At 41.2% G+C, this 23,706-nt stretch overlaps 1 protein-coding gene across 4 annotated transcripts in view; it reads right to left on the reverse strand.

Moving 5' to 3' along the window:
* PATJ (PATJ crumbs cell polarity complex component) overlaps window positions 1–23,706 on the reverse strand; it is a 387,741-nt gene that overhangs the window by 20,290 nt on the left and 343,745 nt on the right. For all 4 annotated transcript variants that reach the window (XM_070367927.1, XM_070367930.1, XM_070367929.1 and 1 more), the window contains exons 39-42: window positions 21,146–21,260; window positions 20,372–20,409; window positions 16,930–17,052; window positions 16,069–16,173 (exon numbers count right to left, since the gene is read on the reverse strand). In XM_070367927.1, the coding sequence (XP_070224028.1) occupies window positions 16,069–16,173; window positions 16,930–17,052; window positions 20,372–20,409; window positions 21,146–21,260 (381 nt within the window). The remainder of the gene's footprint in view (window positions 1–16,068; window positions 16,174–16,929; window positions 17,053–20,371; window positions 20,410–21,145; window positions 21,261–23,706) is intronic.

A 23,706-nucleotide genomic window follows, 5' to 3' on the forward strand; every position in this document is an offset into this window, starting at 1 on the left:
AAGGAATCAATCCCATTCACCACTGCAACAAAAATAATTAAATATCTAGGATTAAATTTATATAAGGAGATGAAAGAACTGTATACAGAAAACTATAATACACTAATGAAAGAAATAAAAAATGACATAAACAGATGGAGAGATATTCCATGTTCCTGGGTAGGAAGAATCAATATTGTGAAAATGACTATACTACCAAATGCAATCTACAGATTTAATGCAATCCCTATCAATTTACCAATGGCATTTTTTCACAGAACTAGAACATAAAATTTCACAATTCATATGGAAACACAAAAGACCCCAAAGAGCCAAAGCAGTCTTGAGAAAGAAGAATGAAGCTGGAGGAATCAAGCTTCCTGACTTCAGGTTATACTACAAAGCTACAGTCATCAAGACAGCATGGTACTGGCACAAAAACAGAAATACAGACAAATGGAACAAGATGGAAAGAGCAGAAATAAACCCATACACCTATGGGTGCCTTATTTTTTACAAAGGAGGCAAGAATATACAATGGGGCAAAGATAGCCCTTCAATAAATGGTGCTAGGAAAATAGGACAGCTACATGTAAAAGAATGAAATTAGAACACTTCTTAACACCATATACAAAGATAAACTCAAAATGGACTAAAGACCTAAATGTAAGACCAGAAACTAGAAAACTCTTAGAGGAAAACATAGGCAGAACACTCAGAATGACATAAATCAAAGCAAGATCCTCTATGACCCACCTAGAATAATGGAAATAAAAACAAAAGTAAACAAGTGGAACCTGATTAAATTTAAAAGCTTTTGCACAGCAAAGGAAACTATAAGCAAGGTAAAAAGACAACCCTCAGAATGGGAGAAAATAATAGAAAATGAAACAACTGACAAAGGCTTAATTTCCAAAATATACAAGCAGCTCATACAACTCAATACCAGAAAAACAAATAATCCAATCAAAAAGTGGGAAAAATACCTAAACAGACATTTCTCCAAAGAAGACATACAGATGGCCAACAAACATGAAAAGATGCTCAACATCTCTCATTATTAGAGAAATGAAAATCAAAACTACAATGAGATATCACCTCACACTGGTCAGAATGGCCCTCATCAAAACGTCTACAAACAATAAAGGCTGGAAAGGATGTGGAGAAAAGGGAAATTTGCACTGTTGGTGGGAATGTAAATTGATATAGCCACTATGGAAGTCGGTATGGAGATTCACTAGGAGTAAAACCAATCCCACTCCTAGGCATATACCCTATGGAAACCAAAATTGAAAGAGACACATGTATCTCATTGTTCACTGCAGCACTATTTACAATAGCTAGAACATGGAAGCAACCTAGATGTCCACTGACAGATGAATGGATAAAGAAGTTGTGGTACCTATACACAATGGAATATTACTCAGCCATAAAAAGGAACACATTTGAGTCAGTTCTAATGAGGTGGATGAAACTAGAACCTATTATACAGAGTGAAGTGAGTCAGAAAGAGAAAGATAAATACCGTATTCTAACACATATATAAAGAATATAGAAAAATGGTACTGAAGAATTTATTTACGGGTCACAGTGGAGAAATAGAGAACAGACTTATGGACATGGGGAGAGGGGAGGAGAGCGTGAGATGTATGGAAAGAGTAACATGGAAACTCACATTACCATATGTAAAATAGATAGCCAATGGGAATTTGCTGTATGGCTCAGGAAACTCAAACAGGGGCTCTCTATCAACCTAGAGCAGTGGAATGGGGAGAGAGATGGGAAGGAGTTTCAAAAGGGAGGGGATATATGTATACCTATGGCTGATTCATGTTGAGGTTTGATGGAAAACAGCAAAATTCTGTAAAGCAATTATCCTTCAATAAAAAATAAACTTTTTAAAAATTTGAGTAAAAAAAAAAGAAAAGAAACTGGCCCAATATAGAGCCACATATGCTAAGCCCTCCAAGGACTTAACACCTAACTGCAGTTTCAGCTGCTCCTTGGAGTGGAATTTTAAACCAATCAGTCTGGAATTTCCTCATCAAGACCAATCAGAGAATCTACTTAATAAGTCCTACCAGAAATAATCCACTCTTTTAACTTCCTTGTCCTACCCTCCTTCCTATAAAACCCTTACATTTTTGTATAGAACCTTGGAGTACCATTCTATTTGATAAATGGGATGCATCCCAGTTATCATGAATAATAATAATTCATGAATAATGATATAATAATTCATGAATAATAATATTCATACATCATTTAATAAAGACAAACAGACCTTCAAATTTACTCAGTTTAATTTTGTTTAACAATCTCCTTCCCCACTTTATGTTTTCTTACTACCATTACCAACTAATTAACTATATATATTTTGCCTTGTCTTGTCTTGAAAGTGTGAAAGTTGCTCAGTCGTGTCCAGCTCTTTGTGACCCTACAGACTATACAATCCATGGAATTCTCCAGGCCAGAATACTGAGTGGGTAGCCTTTCCCCTCTCCAGGGTATCTTCCCAACCCAGGGATCGAACCCAGGTCTCCTGCATTGCATGCAGATTCCTTACCAGCTGAGTCACAAGAGAAGCCCTGTCTTGCCTTATCACTTCATATTAGAAGGTGAGGACATGAAATTTGTCTGTTTTATTCACCACCATATCCCCCTTATGTAGAACATGTTTAATATTTGATGAATGAAAGAATATCTCTTGATTTCCTATGATTTGCGTTTGTTGTTGTTGTTGTTCAGTTGCTCTGTCATGTCTGACTCTTTGCAACTCCATGGACTGCAGCATGCCAGGCTTCCCAGTCCTTCACCATCTCCTGGAGCTTGCTCAGGCTCATGTCCATTGAGTCGGTGATGCCATCCAATCATCTCGTCCTCTGTTGTCCCCTTCTCCTGCCTTCAATCTTTCCCAGCATCAGGGTCTTTTTCAATGAGTCAGCTCTTCGAATCAGGTGGCCAAAGTATTGGAGCTTCAGCTTCAGCATCAGTGCTTCCAATGAACATTCAGGATTGATTTCCTTTAGGATTGACTGGTTTGAACTCCTTGCAGTCCAAGGGACTCTGAAGAGTCTTCTCTAACACCACAGTTTAAAAGCATCCATTCTTCAGCCCTCAGCTTTCTTTACCAGCTCTCACATCCCATACATGACTGGAAAAACCATAGCTTTACCTAGATGTACCTGTGTCAGCAAAGTTATGTCTCTGCTTTTTAATATGCTGCCTAGGTTTGTCATAGCTTTTCTTCCAAGAAGCAAGTGTCTTTTAATTTCATGGCTGCAGTCACTATCTGCAGTGACTTGGAACCCAAAAAATAAAGTCTATTATTGTTTCCATTGTTTCCCCATCTATTTGCCATGAAGTGATGGGACCAGATGCCATAATCTTAGTTTTTTGAATGTTGAGTTTTAAGTCAGGTTTTTCATTCTCCTCTTTCACCTTCATCAAGAGGTTCTCAAGTTCTTCCTCACTGATTCGCATTTCGATGGTCCCAAACAAAAGTATGGCACAAACGAAGAGTGGTGCAGTGGTAAAGAATCTGCCTGCCAAAGAGAGAGATGCAGATTTGATCCTTGGGTCAGAAAGACCCCCCAGGATAGGAGATGACAACCCACTCCAGTATTCTTGCCTGGGAAATCGTGTAGAGAGAAGAGCCTGGCAGTCCTGAGTCAAAAAGAGTCAGACGTGACTGAGGGACTGAGCACGCACACAAACAAAAGTATAGAACTGACATGTAAATAATCAGTTATATTTCTATTCTGCAAAAATATTGCAAAGAATTAAGAAGAAATACGGCATACCTCTGACAGAATGAAGATCTGAAGTTGTTTTTGCCACTTAAATGGTACTATGCTTAAGTTTCAGTTTTTTCACCTGTTAGACAGGATTCATAAAAAACCTGCCTTGTCTGCTTATTCTGGAGTTGTCTTCTACCTCAACTAGTTATCCAAACTTCTTTCTCAAGGGCTCCTGGGCTGCCCTTGCTTCTGATGAACTGTCCTTCTAGATGATATTAGCACACAAGGACAGAGTGAGTTCCTTAGACAGCAAAGAGATCAAACCAGTTAATCCTAAAGGAGAACAACCTTGGATATTCCTTGAAAGGACTGATGCTGAAGCTGAAGCTCCAATGCTTGGGCCACCTGATCTGAAGAGCCGACTCACTGGAAAAGACACTAACGCTGGGAAAGACTGAGGGCAAGAGGAAAAGGGGTGACAGGGGATGAGATGGTGGGAGGGCATCATCGACTCAATGGACGTGAGTTTGAGCAAACTCCAGGAGATAGTGAAGGACAAGGAAGCCAGCGTGCTGCAGTCCATGGGGTCACAAAGAGCCAGACAGGACTGAGAGACTGAACAACAGTGGGTGAAAGGACTTGACTTGGCAGCAGTGCAAGAGCTTGATTTGATTGCAGTTTCAGGGTAAGCCAACAGAGGGCATGACTACCAAAATACGAATAAGTAAGCTTCGTTGCATCTGCTAATAGAGTACTTAGAAGGGAAAGCCACAGGCTGGCCCTGGCTGGATCAGAACACATTTTGGGTGAAGCATCCTATTCTGGGGAAAACACTGTTTTGCATAAGTTATAAGGCCTTCTGGAAATACGATCATATAAAGAATGAATGAATTGGGGGGATATTTAGGATAAACAACAAAAAGGAAAATGACAAACTGTCCTCTACACTTCCCACCAGTTTTTTTTCCTCTCGTCCCCAGCAAGTGTAGTGGAGGAATTGTCTTTGCATGTGACTTAAGTAATCCTACCTACTCTCAGCCTACATCATTTTCAAAAGCCCACTCCCTTCCAGTTGCCATCCCCAGGGTCTGACCCTGACTTCATGACACCGTCTCTGGCTTTCCTCCTGCTGCTGGGCCACTCTTGTGTCTCTGCTATTCTACATACCCCTCATGGCTCAGGCCTGGCCGTTTCCCCCTTGTACACTCAGGATCTAGGGTACAGCATCCACATTCCCACAGCTTTAAATTTCAATGATGTGCTGACAATTCCCAGCTTAGTTTGTTATATCCAATTGCCAACTCAATATCTGCATTTTAATACCTCAAAGCCTTATTAAAATTAATACAACCAAATCCAAATTCTTGATCCAACAACCAAATCCCTTCAATTCATTTTCCTTTTACTTTTCCTCTTCTGAGTACATAGCACCTCCAGCTGCCTAATTAGAAACGCACTAGGTATAATCTCAGAGAAGGCAATGGCACCCCACTCTAGTACTCTTGTCTGGAAAATCCCATGGACAGAGGAGCCTGGTAGGCTGCAGTCCATGAGGTCGCTAAGAGTCGGGCACGACTGAGCGACTTCACTTTCACTTTTCACTTTCATGCATTGGAGAAGGAAATGGCAACCCACTCCAGTGTTCTTGCCTGGAGAATCCCAGGGACAGCAGAGCCTGGTGGACTGCCGTCTATGGGGTTGCGACTGAAGCGACTTAGCAGCAGCAGCAGCAGGTATAATCTTGAAAATACCCGATTGCTGGCTGGTGATTGCCCATCTGGAAAGGTGCTAAGGTGCTAGGATGCTAACCATACTGATGCTTATTCTGAATAATCTACCACCATATCCTCTGGACTCTGCCTCCAAAATACTTCTCAAGTCTGCTTTCTTTTCATCTCCCTAGTCACCATCCTAATTCAATCCACCATCATTGGTTGCCTTTTACCTGGAATCCCCACTTACTCTCTTCTACACAAGAGCCAGTTATTGTTTGAAATATAAAATGGATAATGACCCTCCCCTGCTTAAATCCTTTCAGTGGTCTCTCTTTGTACCTGGAATAACATTAAGACTCCCTAATTATACAAGTGTCCTTTCCAGAATTACTCCTCTAATCCCATCTATATCAACCCCTCCTCCCCACATTCCAGTTCTTTCTGCCTGGAGTCCTTCCCCACCCCCCCGCCCAACCTGGTTTGGCCCCTGAAGCCAAACCAGTTGGCCTGGCATCAGTTTAAATGTCACTTCCATTATACCAACCTTCTTTGATTACCTATGTTTAATTTTTCCTGTTTTCCTCTCTGTAGCACTCTGAATATTCCTCACAAATTGTCATGATATTAATACATATTTGTATGATTGTTAACAGTCTTTCCAGCCAGTCCATCCTAAAGGAAATCAGTCTTGAATATTCATTGGAAGGACTGATGCTGAAACTGAAACTGCAATACTTTGGCTACCTGATCCAAAGAACTGACTCATTGGAAAAGACCCTGATGCTGGGAAAGATTGAAGGCAGGAGAAGGGGACAACAGAGGATGAGATGGTTGGATGGCATCACCGACTCAATGGTGATGTTTGAGTAAACTCTGGGAGTTGGTGATGGACAGGGAGGCCTGTCGTGTTGTGATTCATGGGTCGCAAAGAGTCAGATACAAATGAGCAACTGAACTGAACTGAAAACCTTCTTAAGGAATACAGCAGATGGGGTTCAATTTTCTGAATTTCCACAGAACACAGTGAAATTGGTTTGGGGTCTTTTTAAGAAGAAAAAATTCTATCAACTAAGGCAGTTACAGAAAGGAAAGGCTCAGCTGGTTAGGACATGAGCCCCCACAAAGCAAGCACTCAAGTAGAGACTCAAACTCTATGGATTTAGGATATGGTGAAGGGGATTCCTATGTTGTAGTTGTTGTTTAGTTGCTAAGTCATGTCTGATTCTTTTGTGACCCCGTGGATGGTAGCCCACCAGGCTCCTCTGTCCATGGGATTCTCCAGGCAAGCATACTGTAGTGGGTTGCCATGCTCTCCTCCAGGGCATCTTTAGGACCCAGGGATCGAACCTGCGTCTCTTATGTCTCCTGCGTTGGCAAGTGGGTTCTTTACCACTAGTGTCACCTGGAAGCCCATGTGGTGTCAGGCAAATCACCTGGTGAAAGGGTACAGACCTGGTCTTAGACCCTCACACCAGGAGATATGCCTCATTCTGCATATAATGAAGTAGGGTCTACACACGGAGCCAGGAAGAGTGAAGTGCAGAGAGTCAAACAAGCAGCTGGAAGCAGAGCTGAACTTCACAGTGGGTGCTCAGCAACAGGAGGGAAAGATACACCCTTCCCCCACAGTACTACATGGAGAGGGTTTGGGATGTAGGAAATACACACTCCATGGATATTCTAGGAAGAAAGCTTTTGAACTTTAATAAACTTTCAGGAGCCCATATAAACTGTGAAACCGAAGTCATAGTTCTATTTGGGTAAAAGTTAAATATTTTATCTAGCTAGAAAATACAAAAACATTTGGCAGCACCATCTTACTGGGTGGTAAGGCCTCTCCTTGATCCCTACCCTGAAATAAAAGGGCCTCTCAACAACTGATAATATTAAATCCTAGGAGCAACTTAGGATCCCCCAGCTCCTGCCTATTTTTCAGAAGTGGAATACAAGGGGCTGGATAGGAAATAGGAAGGATTTTCACTGATAGTTTGGTCTTTTGCAGAGAAACAAACAGATAAACCCATCATCCCCAGAATGACTTGATAGCCCCAAGGCATCTATATCAACAATCTTGGTCTTAAGAGTTGATTGGTCTCCCAGACTTGAAGAAGGAGATAATCTGATCTTGGAAAGGTATGCTCAGCTAGATACAAGTTTGAGGAGACAAAGACGTCTTGGTTCAGCCCTGCTGTCTGAAGTGCTCTTCGCCCAGCAAGACCAGGGACCAGGCATGGAGGTAAGACTGGAAGACGGCTTAATTTGTGTGTTTAACTTGTGAGGAAGGGGGAGGCAAACAGGCTAACAGGAATTTTGGTCTTTTTTTGGTTGTTGTTTAAAGTAAATCTTGAACTACTGGGCGTGAACTTCCATGGTAGATTCCGAGGACAGCAAATGTGTTCCTCACCCTGCAGCAAGCAGGCTTGCCGCTGCTGTCACCTGGTGTCCAAGGCAGACATGGACATTCTAAGTGGAGAGGGGGTGGGGGATGGACAGGGATTCTGGGGTAAGGCAGAGAGGCTTCTGGGTCCTGAGGTGATGAGGTCTAAGGTCTGTGCAACCTGAAAGAGCCGTGGTGCCTGGAGTCCTTGGACCTGGCGAGGGCGAGCTCCAACTTGTAGGACCCACAACCTATGGTCTGGCCCTTTTACATCACTCAGCTCAGCAACCCTTCCCCTCATCCCTCAGGCCCCCAGGGGCCCTGAGGAGGCAGATGTGCTCTTTGCTCCCACTTACCCTTCACAGTCATTAGTGAAGTGAAGTCATTCAGTCGTGCCCGAATTTTACCGACCCCATGGACTGCAGCCTACCAGGCTCCTCTGTCCATGGGATTTTCCAGGCAAGAATACTGGAGTGGGTTGCCATTTCCTTCTCACAGTCATTAACCTGGTTCAAAACCTGCAAGTCCTCTAAGTCTCTGTTCTTCCCCATTGTTGCACATGGTGCTGTGATAAGCATCCCAAGAGAGGCTCTTTAAGATGGAGAACTAGATATGGAACTGCTGGGTGATGGGGATACATGTATTAAATTAATAGTGTCCTAAGCTGCTCTGTGGGTTCACCAGCTTAGACTTACCAGATGCTTAATGAAAGTACTTTGTTTTCTTGTATCTCCGCAACCGTGTTAGGGTCAAACATTCAGTAAATGTCTACCTGAGCAGAGGGAGACCACTGACCCAAAGGAGGAGGAGGAGGATGTCTCTTCCCCTGAGGAGAGGGAGACCATGGACTTGAAAGAAGAAAAGGAAGCTTCCCTACCTCAGGAGGGCAGAATACTGATTTGGAGGAAGAGGAAGAGGAAATCACTTCACCTGAGGAGGGCGAGACTTGCGAAAGGAAAGAGGAGGAGGTAGTCACTCCACTCGAGGGCAAGATGTGTGAAATGAAGGATGGGGAAGAGGCCTTATCCTTTCAACTTATGGAACAAAGAGAGACCCGTGAATCCCTGGAAGAGGAAGAACCAATAAGCGTGTTCCCCCCTCCAAATGAATTCTCCCCTCACTCCGTGTTTCCCCCTCCAACTGCTCCAACCCCTCACTCCGTGTTTCCCCCTCCAACTGCCCCAACTCCTCACTCCATGTTTCCCCCTCCAAATGAATTTCCCCCTCCCAGAGCATTTCTCCTTCAATATTTATCTCCTTAGATTTTTGTCTCCTTAAACCTTGACCTTAGGAAGGTATCTGTTCTGATATGCTCTCTTCGTGCCTTATTTAGGTCCTTGTGACATTTAATTTTTTTGTTAAAAACAAAACTTCAATCGAAATTGTATGTTCTATATCAGAGCCATGTATGTTGGTACATTTTCTAATTGAATAATAAAACACAAGTCTTTATTGCATAGACCCTAGGATAAGTACCTTTGCTCAAAAACAGGTTTGGGGTGGATTATGTTTTGAAGAATTGAGAAGTGAAAATATTTTCCAGCTAAGTATTTACATTGCATCAAATGTACATCCAGGACATTACAATGCATAAAAGCTTGAGCTTCTTGCCTAGAACTTTCCTGACTTGCTGATCTTGTAAAGGAATGAGATTAGCCTTATATCTGTTAGGACCCAAATCTTACAATGAGCTTCCCTGGTGGCTCAGTGGCAAAGGATCCTCCTGCAATGCAGGAGACACAGGTTTGATCCCTAGGTTGGGAAGATTCCCTCGAGTAGGAAAGGGCAACCCACTTCAGTATTCTTGCTTGGGAAATCCCATGGACAGAGGAGCCTGGTAGACTGTAGTCCATGGGGTCACAAAAGAGTTAGGCACAGCTTAGCAATTAAACAACAACAACAAAATCTTGTACAAACTCCACACTCATGCCCAACTTGCATCCTAGATCCACAGTACAAATACACTAGAGACAGAGAGAAAGACTGTCAGGTTAAGGTGACCCCTGAGAAAGTTGGCATCTTAAGATGAGGGCACATTACAGAACAATCAAAATGAGCTTGCTTTGTCCCATGCCTGGCATTTGGTGTAACTTAATAGAGTAGAAAGCCCATCTGATTAAAGCTTTTATTTAGAATCTAGTGACACTGATTCTAGTAACATCAGAATACACTGATTTTAATGTATTTGTTTTAAAAACATGGTCTGAAGTGTGAAATGTTTTAAGTTTGGAATGGAGTGAAAGTGAAGTTGCTCAATCGTGTCCAACTCTTTGCAACCTCATGGACTATAAGCCTGCCAGGCTCCTCTGTCCATGGGATTTTCCAGGCAAGAGTACTGGAGTGGGTTGCCATTTCCTTCTCCAGGGGATCTTCCCAACCCAGGGATTAAACCTGGGTCTCCTGCATTGCAGCAGACGCTTTACCCTCTGAGCCACCAGGGAACACAAAAATGAAGTAAGAAGAAGCAAAGTGACTTGGCCACATCACCATCTGATGGCACACATCTCAAATGCCACCTAGAAAACCACCACACTTCCAGGATTTTAAGAGGAATTTTAGCCTCCTCTGACTTCAAGACAATGTTATTAAAATGAGAGTAATAACGTGTGTGTTATGTTGCTTCTGTCATGTCAGACTCTTTGTGATTCCATGGACTGTAGCCCACCAGGCTCCTCTGTCCATGAGATTCTCCAGGCAAGAATACTGGAGCGCCATTCCTCCTCCAGGGGATCTTCCCAGCCCAGGGATCAAACCCACATCTCGTATGTCTCCTGCACTGGCAGATGAGTTCTTTACCACTAGGGCCACCTGGGAAGCAATGACAGACAGACAGCAATAAAGAATCACTTATTTAACACTTCCCTGGTAGCTCAGACAGTAAAGAATCTGCCTGCCAATGCAGAAGACCCCAGTACAATCCCTGGTTTGGGAAGATCCACTGGAGGAGGAAAAGGCAACCCATTCCAGTATTCTTGTCTGAGGAATACCATGGACAGAAGAGCCAGGAGGGCTACAGTCCATGGGGTCGCCAAGAGTCAGACATGACTGAGAGACCAACACTTTCACTTTCCACTTTATTGAATGCTTAACACTTATAATCCACTATTTTTATTAAATGCTACACCTCATTTAATTCTCACAGAAACCTTGGAAGAAAGGAGAAATGATCCAGTTTCCTAGAGGAAGCTGAAGAAGTATTTTTGAAGTATTCAAAAATACTCAACTTTCTGACACTAAAACTTACATGTCCTACAGAACTTACCTGAGGTCATCACTTCAACTTTTCAAACCGGTAGCTCTTGGTCCGTTTCCTGAAGTTTATCACCCCCTTTCTGGCACCACTTGGCTTTCTACCCATAAGGAACCCTCACAGATAGCTGGTCTTAACCCTGGCTACATAATAAATCATGTGGGAAGCTTTAAAATATTCCAATGTTCAAGCCACATCCCAGACCAAATTCCATGGGGTGAGACCCAGGAACTGATACTAGAGTCAGCAATTTGATTGGGCAATCAAGGTTAAGAACTACTCACATGTACCTTTATAAAGAGGGGATACTGGTAGGTTGAGATGGGTATTCCAGAGAATACCCATATAGAGAAAAGAGCAGTGCAAATCTTTGCTCATCTCTAAAGCATGCACTACCCAGTGGGTTTCAGATTGCTCTCTGAACTAGAAGCATCAGCAACACCTGGCGGCTTGTTATAAAGGGAAATTTGTGGATCCACCCCAGTCCAACAGAATCAGAAGCTCTGGGAGTGGGACCCAGCAATGCATCTGTTTAACAAGCCCTCCAGATGATCCTGGAGCATGCTGAAGTTTGAGAAGTGCTTTTCTCAAATGTCAAAATCACTTCTTTATTCATTCATAGAAAATGATTATCCTCAAAGGAAAGCCATCAGACTCAAATGCTGTGAAACACTTCTTACCCTCTTTTTTAGAAATAACATTACCTCCATCTTTTTTCCTATGTCCTTTGCTCCCAACTAGTCCCTTGCATTCTACTGACTTGCCACCAACTTTGAAAGGGAGAAATCAATTATTTTAAAGATTGCCAGTGATTGATCTGACAGCTGCCTTCCCACAGTTTTATTTACTTTTGTCTCATTGTAAGTGCCGTGTTCTTAAAATTCTTTTCTCCTTTAGGGTCTAGGACCTGTATTCTTAACTCCTGGAATTTTCTAGGATATTTCCTTTTGTGTGCACATGATTTAAAATTAAGTAATATAGTACATGATAAAAAATTCAACACTCTTATTCCCTAGAGACATACTGAATATTTCTCTTTTCAATTCTAGAGATATAAGCTAAATAATATACTTTATAAGACTACTTTGAACTTTATCATCTTGATCACATCTATAGACTACTCAGTCACATCTATAGACTACTTATTCCAACAGATGAAAATTTAGCTTGCCAAAATCTTACACTTACCTTTTATATTTTTAAGTTCTACTTGTTTCCTGTGTTTCTTTATATGTGTTAAATACTTAAATCTTTGTAGTTTTAACAATTTCCAACAATCTTATTTCAACTCCAAAGATTTAACTCTCATATTTTCCTATGAATACATCTCAAACTGTCATGCTACTAATATTTCATGCATCATGATGTTTCATTCTGTGGGTTTTATTATGACTTACGTAAATGTTATTCATATTGAGCCAACTACTGTTGTATGTTTACATTTCTCTCCCCCTTTCTTTGGTACAAGTTTATTGTCCTCAAGGTTAATAATAAATCTCATTTTGTTTAATTTTTTACATATTATAATAATTCAGCCCCAAACTTTCCACCTGACCTTAAACCTCCAATGCAGTTAAATATACAAGGTAATCCATCTGTCCCTCTTTTTTCCCTCTTTAATTCAGAGGAATCTCTCTTAGAGTCTTCTGGTCCTCCTGCTTCAATTTGGATAAACTGTTCTCTCTGCCTGCTGCATAGCTGTCCTAGGACTTCACTGTTCCTCAGCTTTAGATCCCCTGGCTTCCCTCTCTCTTACTTTCTTCTTTTGTTGGAGTATATCCTAATTTTCTCAGGGAGCAGAAGAGAGTCAGAAGTCAGGGGGATTAATAAGCGTGTGTCTGGGAGGTCCTTGAGGGCATCTTCCAGAACACATACAAACAAAAACTGATGTAAAAGGGCCCAACTGCTGGTTAGGAGAGACATGCCATGCTCAAGATAATATAGAGAAAACAGTGACTTCTCTTGGGAGCCCTAGACTGAAAATGAAACAGAAAAAATAAGACACAGGATTAATTCAGGAGATCCAGCGTCCAACATCGAGGAACTGAAAAAAGAGAAACAGAAAGAGAGAAAAAACAAGAAATGAAGTAAATTTAACTTAAGGTCTATTAATAAGTGAACAAGTTAAATAAAAGAAGAAAAATACCTGTACACTACATTCTAAAGCTTTCAAAGAGAAAAGCATAAGCTATTAGGTTGGCCAAGAAATTCCTTCTCCTGCTGTCCATCGTTGTTACTGATTTCAAGTCTTATTCTCTGTGTTTGTCTCTACTGTTTCATTTATTCAGCCAATACCTATGAAGTATGTGTCAGGCAGTGGGAATGTCAACCCCAAGAAGTTGTGGATGGCCATGTTTATCCCATTTCCAGCACTGAAGTCTTCCCAAGCTTTGGTAGCACACTTCCTCTGTCTGCTGGATATCTCTACCTTGAGTGCCTCCAAACACAACGTTCTCTTCTCTCCCAACATACCCTTCCTGTATTTCCTAGTTTAGTTACTGCTGCCTTAATCCACATTCTATACGCTAAAAGGTCTGGATCCAGAGAAAGCCCCACAGGCTCCTGTAGTGACAAAAATCCCTGATACACTCATTTTATCCTCTGCGTTCTCAAAGAAAGAGGTAAAAACAAAAATTTGTATAAGAGTCTGGGTTATCTGGCTTTGTCCAAAAAAGGTTGGATGGTAATTCATAGACAAAAGTGCTAAACCAGGCAAACTTTCAAAACCAGGCAAATCCAGGCAAACTCTACCTCCAAATATAGTTGAGAATATTTAAAATGATCCCTACATCCAAATCAATTCCCACTGACCAATTTTTATTTGACAATAAGATACCATCAGACTTCAAGGGCAGGAATAGCTGCTTCTTTACTATACCTAGCACTAGCAATTTAAACTACAGGAAGAAGCTTCCAGAAGTGTTGGTGGTCTCCTCCACTCTCTTCCCCTTCTCCACCCCGTGGTCTGCTGACCCAGATCTAATCTTCCCTGTGCCATCAGCAGTTGCTGATCGCTTTGCATGTGCACCAACAAGAAGTATTTTCCACAACATCAGACACAATTATCTGACCTTCCTACTGCTCTGCCACTGGGCTGGCTCACCTGATCATGAAAATAATCACCTACTGACAAGTCAGCTGTGATAATGTATTGCTGGTACCACTCCATGCACAGTGTTTCAATTAAAGTGAATACGACTATGCAACTGAAAGGCGTCTGACACAAGATGTAAGAATTTCCCGAGTTCTGTCTCTAAAGCTTTTAGCAGCACGTATGCCCCATACCCACACACATACACATACAGAGTTGAGTAGATCACAACCGTCAAAATCCCAAAGGATTCTATTACGTTTTTAACAGCACCTGTTAGACAAATAACACCACCATCTAATGTAATTAACGCAAGAGAACGCTTTGAAACCAAAAGTCATTTTCTTAAAATGCAGAAATAGGAAAAATAAGGAATCCCTTCAGAAGTATGTTAATAGTGGCAATTTGGCTGAATGGAGCATTAAATTCTGCACAGGGAGACCATGTGCTCATCTCCACTTAAGGAACTTTACATGGTGAATGTCATACTTTCACATTGTGCCTTCCCGTTTCTTTGTGAAGAAGATGGAAGTGAATAAATTACGCTGGAAAATAACAACGTCAATAATACTAGATTCCACTAAGGGAAACACTTTCCCCACTCCCTCCTCCCACCCCAACCCCCTCCTGTACATAGTTATCCTTTGAAACAACTTCCTGGTAAAATCCTGTATAACTAATGGGCCACAGCTCTGTGATTGAAGAGTTGCACTTGCATGGCCTCTAGGGGTCAGCATAACTCGAAGGAAAGGCAAGAGCTGGAAACAAGAAAAAGCCAGGATTTGCAGGCTCTGAGGAAGACTGAGGGGTGGAAGGTGAAATGACAGGTAACCCCTGAGGATGAGGACATGAGGAAGCCGTCTCTGGGACTCTACACCCAGTCCACTCAGTTTCCATTTGTGTTCAACAGAAACTTGGGGACCCAGATCATTGAATAATACGTTGCCTATCACATAAACTCCCTGGAAACCCCTGGCAGTCTTTTACAACTCCCTTCCATGTGTTGAAAGCCACCGACTTTGGTTAAATGTCTGTTTTGGCACTTTTGACTTAGACCTCTGAGATGGTGAGACTTAAGCACCATAAATTGTTCCTCCCCAAAGTAATGGTTTTTCAATTCGAACTTATTAAAGACTAGAATGATTAGAGGGGCTGGCTAGCCCTTTCTCTGAGATACTAAATGGTGAGTTTTATTCTTTTTACCTATAGACCATTTAATATTACCCCTGCAGAAGGATGGTGTTTATAATCATAGATTCTGGGGGAGCTCGGTAATGAAACTGGCTGCCAGTCGCTGCTCTAGCTCAGTGCATGACATCAATCTCAGAGATACTCGGAGTGCTGAAAGAGAAGGAGGGGTGACTAAGAGCACACCTTGTTTCTACTTCCTGGTATATTTCCCTGTGCCTCTGGAGAATACTCTTGGGGACCACAGCTGAAATATGATTGTCTGCCTTAGTTGATGACTACTATGTAGTATTTAGCAGTGCTGGCAATCATTTATGCTACAGGAAAAAAGCACTGTTACTTTTCCTGTCCTTTAAAGGACTGGAAGAAAACAGCGCTTGGACAGTTCAGACGCAGTTTTGGGGTATAAGAAAAGAAATCATTTCCTATTCCATGCAAACTCTGATTTACAAAAGAACACCAGAAGCTAAAAGCCTTGTTGATTTATCATGTGAAGCAAAGAGTAATTTTTCTCCCCTTGTTATGCTTTCATATAATCATGCTCACTGCCTGTATGGGTGGCATTAAAGAATTTCTGAATAAAAATAATAATTTCTTGCTTTCAACCTTCATAATTCACATCAGCAAGCACCCTGCTGGGTGGTGATGCCTCCTGCCAGTGGCGCTCAATCGTTTTTGCTCGCCACTTATCTGCCTCTCCCAGCTGCGAGTTCCATTGATCGCAATACCTGCAGGATAATGCGCCCGTAGGCGTTCTTCAGCAGATTAACCACGTCTGCGTGAGACAGCCCATCCAAAGGTTGTCCATTAATGCTGACAATCCGATCTCCAACCTGGAAGTACAAAAGTGGGAGAAAAATCACTATCATTAAGAAAAATTAAATTTGAGAAGAATGCTTAAAATTCTTTGTAAGTCATATTTCCCATTTGTGGCTATTGTGAAGATTCTGTGTTTCTACTGTGTATGCATGCTCCAGAAGCATGAGGAATTTTTATGGCTTTCACCCAAATACAGACCAATCAGAGAAACAAGAAGGGGGTCAGATTTGATTATTAAAAGGCCCGGCAGGCCACTTTTGTACCGGGGCAATGGTGGTGTTGCATACATCCATTTGCTACTAATAGTGGGATGCACAAATTACCTGTTCAATGAAGCTCTAATGAGGAAGCCAAATATTTTCTGCTTTATTTTTTTCCACCTAAATTAAGATTAAGGTGTGATGGGGGAAAAAAATCATAAGAATGTTGATGCTTTCGGTGGAAGGAAGATTCTAAGGTCAAATCTTTCTCAGGTGAAAATCAATTTCAGGTGGCACGTGGTGCTAAAAATGATATGGGAAGCTTTGCAAATGAGCTGCAATTTCATCTTTCACTGAGAAGCTTTGATATAAACTATATTTTTATATGCTTAGGGTCATAATGAATTTCAGGTACAAACTGTCGCCAATGCATTTTGCCCACAGTGTGGGTCTCTGATGGCTGCTGGAATTCCAGTTTAAACCACTGCCCACCAATGCCCCTGGCAACCACGTCCTGTCCCACCCCACCCCATCACATGGTGTGAGCACTTCCCCACCCGCTCTGTTTACTTTAAGCTTCTGTGTCCGTGCAGCCACACCACTGGCCTGAATCATGGCAATAAATATTGGGATATCTCCTAAGGGACTTCCTTTTCCTCCAGCAATGCTGATTCCGAGGGCATCACTGGGCTCCTAAAAAAGAGAAGAAAAACAATGCTTATATGTTTAACGAAGAGTCACAACCTGATGGTCCCCAGAGAGTTGCTGAACAAAATTCCTCTGTGACACAGGAGGTCAAGTGAGCATAGGAATTAACTTCAGTGCTTTTGAAGTCAGAAAGACCAGTGTTTCAGCTCTTCATTAACTGAAGTACTTAATTAGCTGGGACAGGGGGATGGGAGGTGGTGTCCTAGGAAGTTCCTTAACCTCTTAGAGCTTCCATCTCTTCATAAAGTGGGAAGAAAACCACCTACCTCACAGTGTTGATCTGAAGATTAAATGAGGTGATATAGTACAGTCCTGGACCACAGAAAAAGCTCAGTAAAATGCAACAGTAGGAGTAAAAAATTTTAAAAAAAAGAAAGAAAGAAAAAAGCAAACCCTATGCTACCGCTGTTCAGTGGCCAATTTCGATGCAGACTTGGCAAGTGTGTCCTCATATGGTGTTTATGATTAAATTACCGCACATATCATGCTCTTCTGGGTGTGAACAAACACACTTGGCTCTGAAGGAGCTGCAGGACCGAGTTAGAACAAAGGATCTTCAAGGACGCCCACTGCAGTGACTACAGAGTTTGGAGAGAGAAGCAACACGTGGCTGAAAATGTTCCCTAAGATCATTAGGTGAGACTGTTTGGCTCATTCTGACTCTGCTAAAGAGACCCTGGCCTTTGTCCAGGTTTCTCTTACATGTATATCACAGGGTTAATATTTTAAAAATCACTAAAAGAACAAATGGTAAGTTCCAGTTTCAACGTGGTGGCATACATACCCTATGGCATCTCGCTCCTACTGATTAAAATGAAGACCTCTTGCCAAAACTTAGAGAACAACTACCTGAGGCTTCTGAAAAGTAAAGAAACTCAAATTGTGGTGGAGAGCTAAAATTTGGAGAAACAATAGCAGAGGGTACATTTTCCAGTTGTTTTCCATACAGCTTTGACCTGAAGTCAAGGGGCTATAAAATTGGCTGTTGTTGTATTCAATTACTCAGTCGTGTCCAACTCTTTGCAGCCCCATGGACTGCAGTCTGCCAGGCTTATCTGTCCGTGGAATTTTCCAGACAAGAATACTGGAGTGGGTTGCCACTTCCTCCTCCAGGGGATCTTCCCAATCCCGGGATCGAACCCGAGTCTCCTGTGTCTCCTGCATTGGCAGGTGGGTTCTTTACCTCTAGTGCCACCTGGGAAGCCCCCATAAAGTTGGTGCAAATTGTTAAAACTTTGAGGTTAACTCATCTTTCTGGTCAGGGGAAAGAGGAAAAGGAGACCTGGTGGCTGGAGAATGAAGGAAGAAAACTAGAGTAGAAAGAGTCAGAGAGAGGGATCCCGGGAACCCACAGAATTCTGAAGCTCAACTCTAAGCCACACTCGTGAGGGACAGCCCCACACTCAGGAACTGAACTGAGATTTGAACCACCACTCATACCATAACTTGCAATATGAGCCTAACTGGGTGGATACTGCTAAAACATAAACAACATTCTTCAGGGTCTATATAGCATAACATTTAGCAGGGTCGGAAAAACCCCGTTACTTGACATGCAAAGAACCAGGGAAATGTGACAAATTTTCTTAAGTTCTTTCAAATATGTAGGACAGTTTAAAGCCAAGATGATACCATTGTCTGGCAGGGCTCTCAAATTATGCAGCCCATGTTAAGATATGATAACAAGGACATACATGTTAGGGGAGTGGTTTGGGAAAAAGGACCTACAGGGTTGCAAGGCTTCTGTAGTTTTACCTGATCACTTAAAAATATACATAGGTCAGTGTGCTTCAATTTTACCTCGGTAAAGTTGGAAAAAGGAAAAAGAACAGAATGACCAAAAAACCATACAAGAAAAAACTTCAACGCCCTGTTTTCCAAAGTTTGTGCCCAGCTTCTATATGCATCTGAATGCATCAATAGTAAAGCCCTACATGCAAATGGCAAGATGCGTTTCATTATAAAGTTTCTGCTCTGACTATATGTAGAAAAACAGGGTGGGTAGGAACTGGCCTTTTTATAAAAGCCTGTAAAAACAAGCAGCTGAAATGACTAAGAAAACAGAAAATGATATGCTATAAATCTTGGAATGAGAAATTTATGGAATAATTTGGTTATGTTCAAATTCATTATGATGTTTCTTTAATTTATCCATAATTATGCACATATTGGTACCTTTTAACTTCCCCATCCAAGGAACATTTGAGTTGCCACTCTGGTGGAAAGATACTTGGAATAATCAGGCAGATTTAGTCAAAGTTGCAGCCAATGACAAAGGATTCCACTTCCTGGACATTCATGATGAACTAGGTACTCTGCTAAGTACATTGTGTGCATGACCTCATTAATCCAAACAACAAGATTTACCTTGTGAGGTGTCAGAAGCCCAATCTACAGATGAGCAAACTGAGCTTAAGTAACTCGCCACAGGTCATAGAGCTAATAAATGGTAAAGTGTCTTTAAACATAAGTCTAATTGAGTCCAGAGAACCCAGTTAAGCTGGATATCACTTTACTACAGCTGAACTATGAATACAACAAAGTCATAATTTTTTTCATTACTTCTTGAATCCCAAATTTAATAATAAGCATGAGCAAAATAAAAGTGCTTTCTAACACTCTGCATATCACACAGGAGTCTGAAAATTAGGACTTGATGACTTTATGAACTGAAACGCATTCTACACAGTCTTCTCCGGAGAGCAATTTAGCATTATGTATACAAGCCTTTGAAAAACAAGTGTGGATTTTGACCCAACAATTTCATTTCTAAGAAATAATCCTAAAGAAAACACCCATGATATGAGCCAAACAGAAAATACAAAGGTATCTTTTGCTATAAAAGATAGCAAAAGTTGAGAAATATGCTACTTGTTTAATAAGAGGACATTGGCTAAGAAAAATTACAGCACATTTATATGATGGAATACTATGTTAACTGACAAAAATCATGCCATATGCTGTCAAAAAATACTGACTTGCATGACTAAGAGTCCATGCTGTAAAGTAAAAAAGGCAAGCTACAACAGTACGTCTAATTGATACCATTTTTTTTGTTTGTTTTTATAAAACTTAAACATGGTACACAAAATGAAGTGGATGGGATGCACCAAAAAATTCACAGTGGTCATGAACGTGCTTTGCTTTATTTTTCTAAGTATGTCTGTGTTATACAGACCATTTATTTACTTCAGTAACTTAAAAGAGCACACTAATAATCCAATACATTGCATTGAGGGGAAGATGTACATATTATGCAAATCTAAAACAAATCAGAAAAAAATTAAAAAAATCAATGACTTACCCTGATTATCTCAACAGTCCTTGGTCCCACATCTGTGCCTATAAAAAAGCAACAAATTAACTTTTTAAAAGTAAGAGATAACATATCTAGGATATAATATTGTCCCATGAAAATGGCATCATTTTCTCGGTCTTTAAGGAGAGAATACTGAGGCAAGAAGGCATTGTACCCTTTCTCAAAATTCTAACTGGCGACCATCTATCAGGGGTTATGTCCTCTATTTTTAGCAAGTCCTTCTGTTTGAGATAGATGTGGCCATAATCATTTGGTCTGACAAAAGCAGATGGACTATAGCAGCAGTTGCTTGGAATATGGTGAGTAAATGGCTTGGAGGGTGAGCCATTTGTGTCTCACAGCACATTTTTCTGCCTTAATCAAAGATAACTTTACCCAAGGAAAGACTTAAAACCCCCCTTCCCTGGCCCACCCATGATGGGATACACACTCTGACCTTCCTTGAGTGACCCATAATTTTTAAATTTTCTCTTTGGAAATGGTTTTCCTTTATGAAGTACTTTAGATTTCTGCTTTTCTTCTTTTCATGTGTAAAGTTAAGGCACATTTCAAACACAGATCTCTATGGCTTTCCTTCCTTTAGAACAGGGCTTTCAGAAACTTTGGGGCTCATGTGGCCGTGTTCAAAGGTTTAAAAACATTTTTGCTATACACCTGAAACTAACACAACATTGTAAATCAACTATACTCCAGTAAATTTTTTTTTAAAAAAGATTGGGTAACAGGATGGTTTTGCTGATGGTGTGTCTGAAGTAATACCTGAATTTTGGGGGGAAGGATCTGAAGCTCGTTTTGTGCCAACCAGGTTTTGCAGGCTGGTGATGACAGGAGCCAGGGAAGGATGGAAACTGCTGTGTGTGCTATGCTGACTCCCCTGAAAAGGAAACCCAGTGGTCAGTTTTAGAAATTCATACTTAATATTACTGTTTTACCTACTGAAGTAACCATAACCATGTAATAGAAAATTCTGTGGAGGCTAAAAAAGAGAACAAAAAGGAAAACTCACACTCCCTCTATCATCACCCTGCTGCTAAGTCACTTCAGTCGTGTCCGACTCTGCAACCCCATAGACGGCAGCCCACCAGGCTCCCCCGTCCCTGGGATTCTCCAGGCAAGAACACTGGAGTGGGTTGCCATTTCCTTCTCCAATGCAGGAAAGTGAAAAGTGAAAGTGAAGTCGCTCAGTCGTGTCCGACCCTCAGCGACCCCATGGACTGCAGCCCTCCAGGCTCCTCTGTCCATGGGATTCTCCAGGCAAGAGTACTGGAGTGGGGTGCCATTGCCTTCTCCAATGGGGTTATTTAGGGTGATGGAAATGGCAACCCACTCCAGTGTTCTTGCCTGGAGAATCCCAGGGATGGGGGAGCCTGGTGGGCTGCCATCTATGGGGTCGCACAGAGTCGGACACGACTGAAGCGACTTAGCAGCAGCAGCAGCAAATAACCCCATTTACCATTTGCTCCACTACATTCTCCATTCTATGTGCTTTTATACGTGGTTTCAATCATCAAGGTAGAAAGCATGCAGTAATTTCAGCTCTTTGTGTGCCACATGAAATCAGAAACATTTTCCTAGTGTGTTACACAGTGTTTACATATGATCAGTTAATGACACTAAGTGTCATTGGGGGGTGCATTTAACATGTATTTTCTTATTACTCAAATACATGAGCTATTTTGGTAAAACAGGCTCTGGGAATTGGTGATGGACAGGGAAGCCTGGTGTGGTGCAGTCCATGGAGTCATAAAGAGTCAGACATGACTGAGCAACTGAACTGAAAATCTAGATCAACAGGAACTTGATTATATAGAATGCTCAACTGTAAGAAAAAGCAGCAAATATCAAGGGAATATGTTATTTTAGGAATATTAAAAAATTTTTTTTCTCAAAGATTTTCCTAGAGTTGGTAATAATTCAGCTCAATCTGCTATCCCTCCATTGTGCCAAGTCACTTCAGTCGTGTCTGACTCTTTGTGACCCTGTGGACCATAGCCCATCAGGCTCCACTGTCCATGGATTCTCCAGGAAAGAATACTGGAGTGGGTTGCCACTTCCTCCTCCAGGGGATCTTCCTGATCCAGGAATCGAACCCAAGTCTCTTATGTCTCCAGCACTGGCAGGCAGATTCTTTACTACTAGTGCCCCCCTCATTACTGTCCTTTTAAATAAATCTAATGTTTATTTAAATAAATTTAGATAATCTATAGCCATGTTTGGCTGGGGCTATTTAATGAAAATCATATGCACAGTGAAGGATCTTCCCAATGCACACAACAATGACATCAATAATGAATAAAGAACTTTTTTCTATCAAATTCTCAAGGTTATGCCTTAATTGCCTCAAAATTTTAAAGTAAATGTAAGACTACAATTATCACCTGACAAATTATAATGTGATCCATTTCCTTAGTATGATGCAAGTTGCTTAATATTTTAATGTTCCTTAAATATGAAAAATTTAAAATTTATAGAAAAGTTGAATGATACAGTAGACATACCACCTAGATTCCAAAATTAATATTTTACTATATTTTCTTTGTTAGGGGAAATGTTTGGGAATAGCTTCCTCTTTTTCTCCATCTGGGTCATGGGCTGGTCTTCAGTTCATGAAGATGCAGGACACGTCCTTTTCACAGCCTGCTACTGGCCTCCTTCCCATTAGCTACCTATCAGTACAGATGCATTTCATGTGGATCTTACTTTTAAGGATAAAGTAAGGATAAAATAAATAAATAAATAAAGCAAGGATAGAATATATTTGCTGTTTTTCTTAACATTGAATTAAACTTCTATCCTCTGAAATGAAAATTCTGTGTAAAGAGGTTAGAGAAAAGTATCTGATACTTCATCACAGGTTTCCAAAATATGACAGCTCACGTTTACCTACCAGATAAACTGTAATGGTGGGCTTTTGACATTTAATGGTAGAATCTCTAAATTTGTTATCTTTGTATTCACCTGAGTATGAACTTTATTAATCTCCTGGATGCATGTATACAATCTTCAAGGACAGAAATCCCGTTCTCCCCACCACCCCACCTGTCAGTTCAAACTCTTTTTAAAACAACAGAGCTCCTTGTACCCCTTTGTGCTTCTGCCTACACTACATTCTCTGCCTGGGAGGCCTTCTCGTTCTCTTCAGTTTATCAAACTCCTTTTCTTCTGTGTCACTTTCATGTACTCTATAGGAAGAAAAATTTCATCTCCAGTGTTGTCTATTCTACATTGTAACCCCTATGTACAAAGGGGCTTTGATGAAATCACTTAAGTTGACTATTCCATTAAGGAAGAAGCCAAGACAACTAGTAGCTTCCCCAATG

Source organism: Bos mutus, chromosome 3 (genome assembly GCF_027580195.1).
Source record: "Bos mutus isolate GX-2022 chromosome 3, NWIPB_WYAK_1.1, whole genome shotgun sequence".
In the NCBI taxonomy this organism is placed as follows: domain Eukaryota; kingdom Metazoa; phylum Chordata; class Mammalia; order Artiodactyla; family Bovidae; genus Bos; species Bos mutus.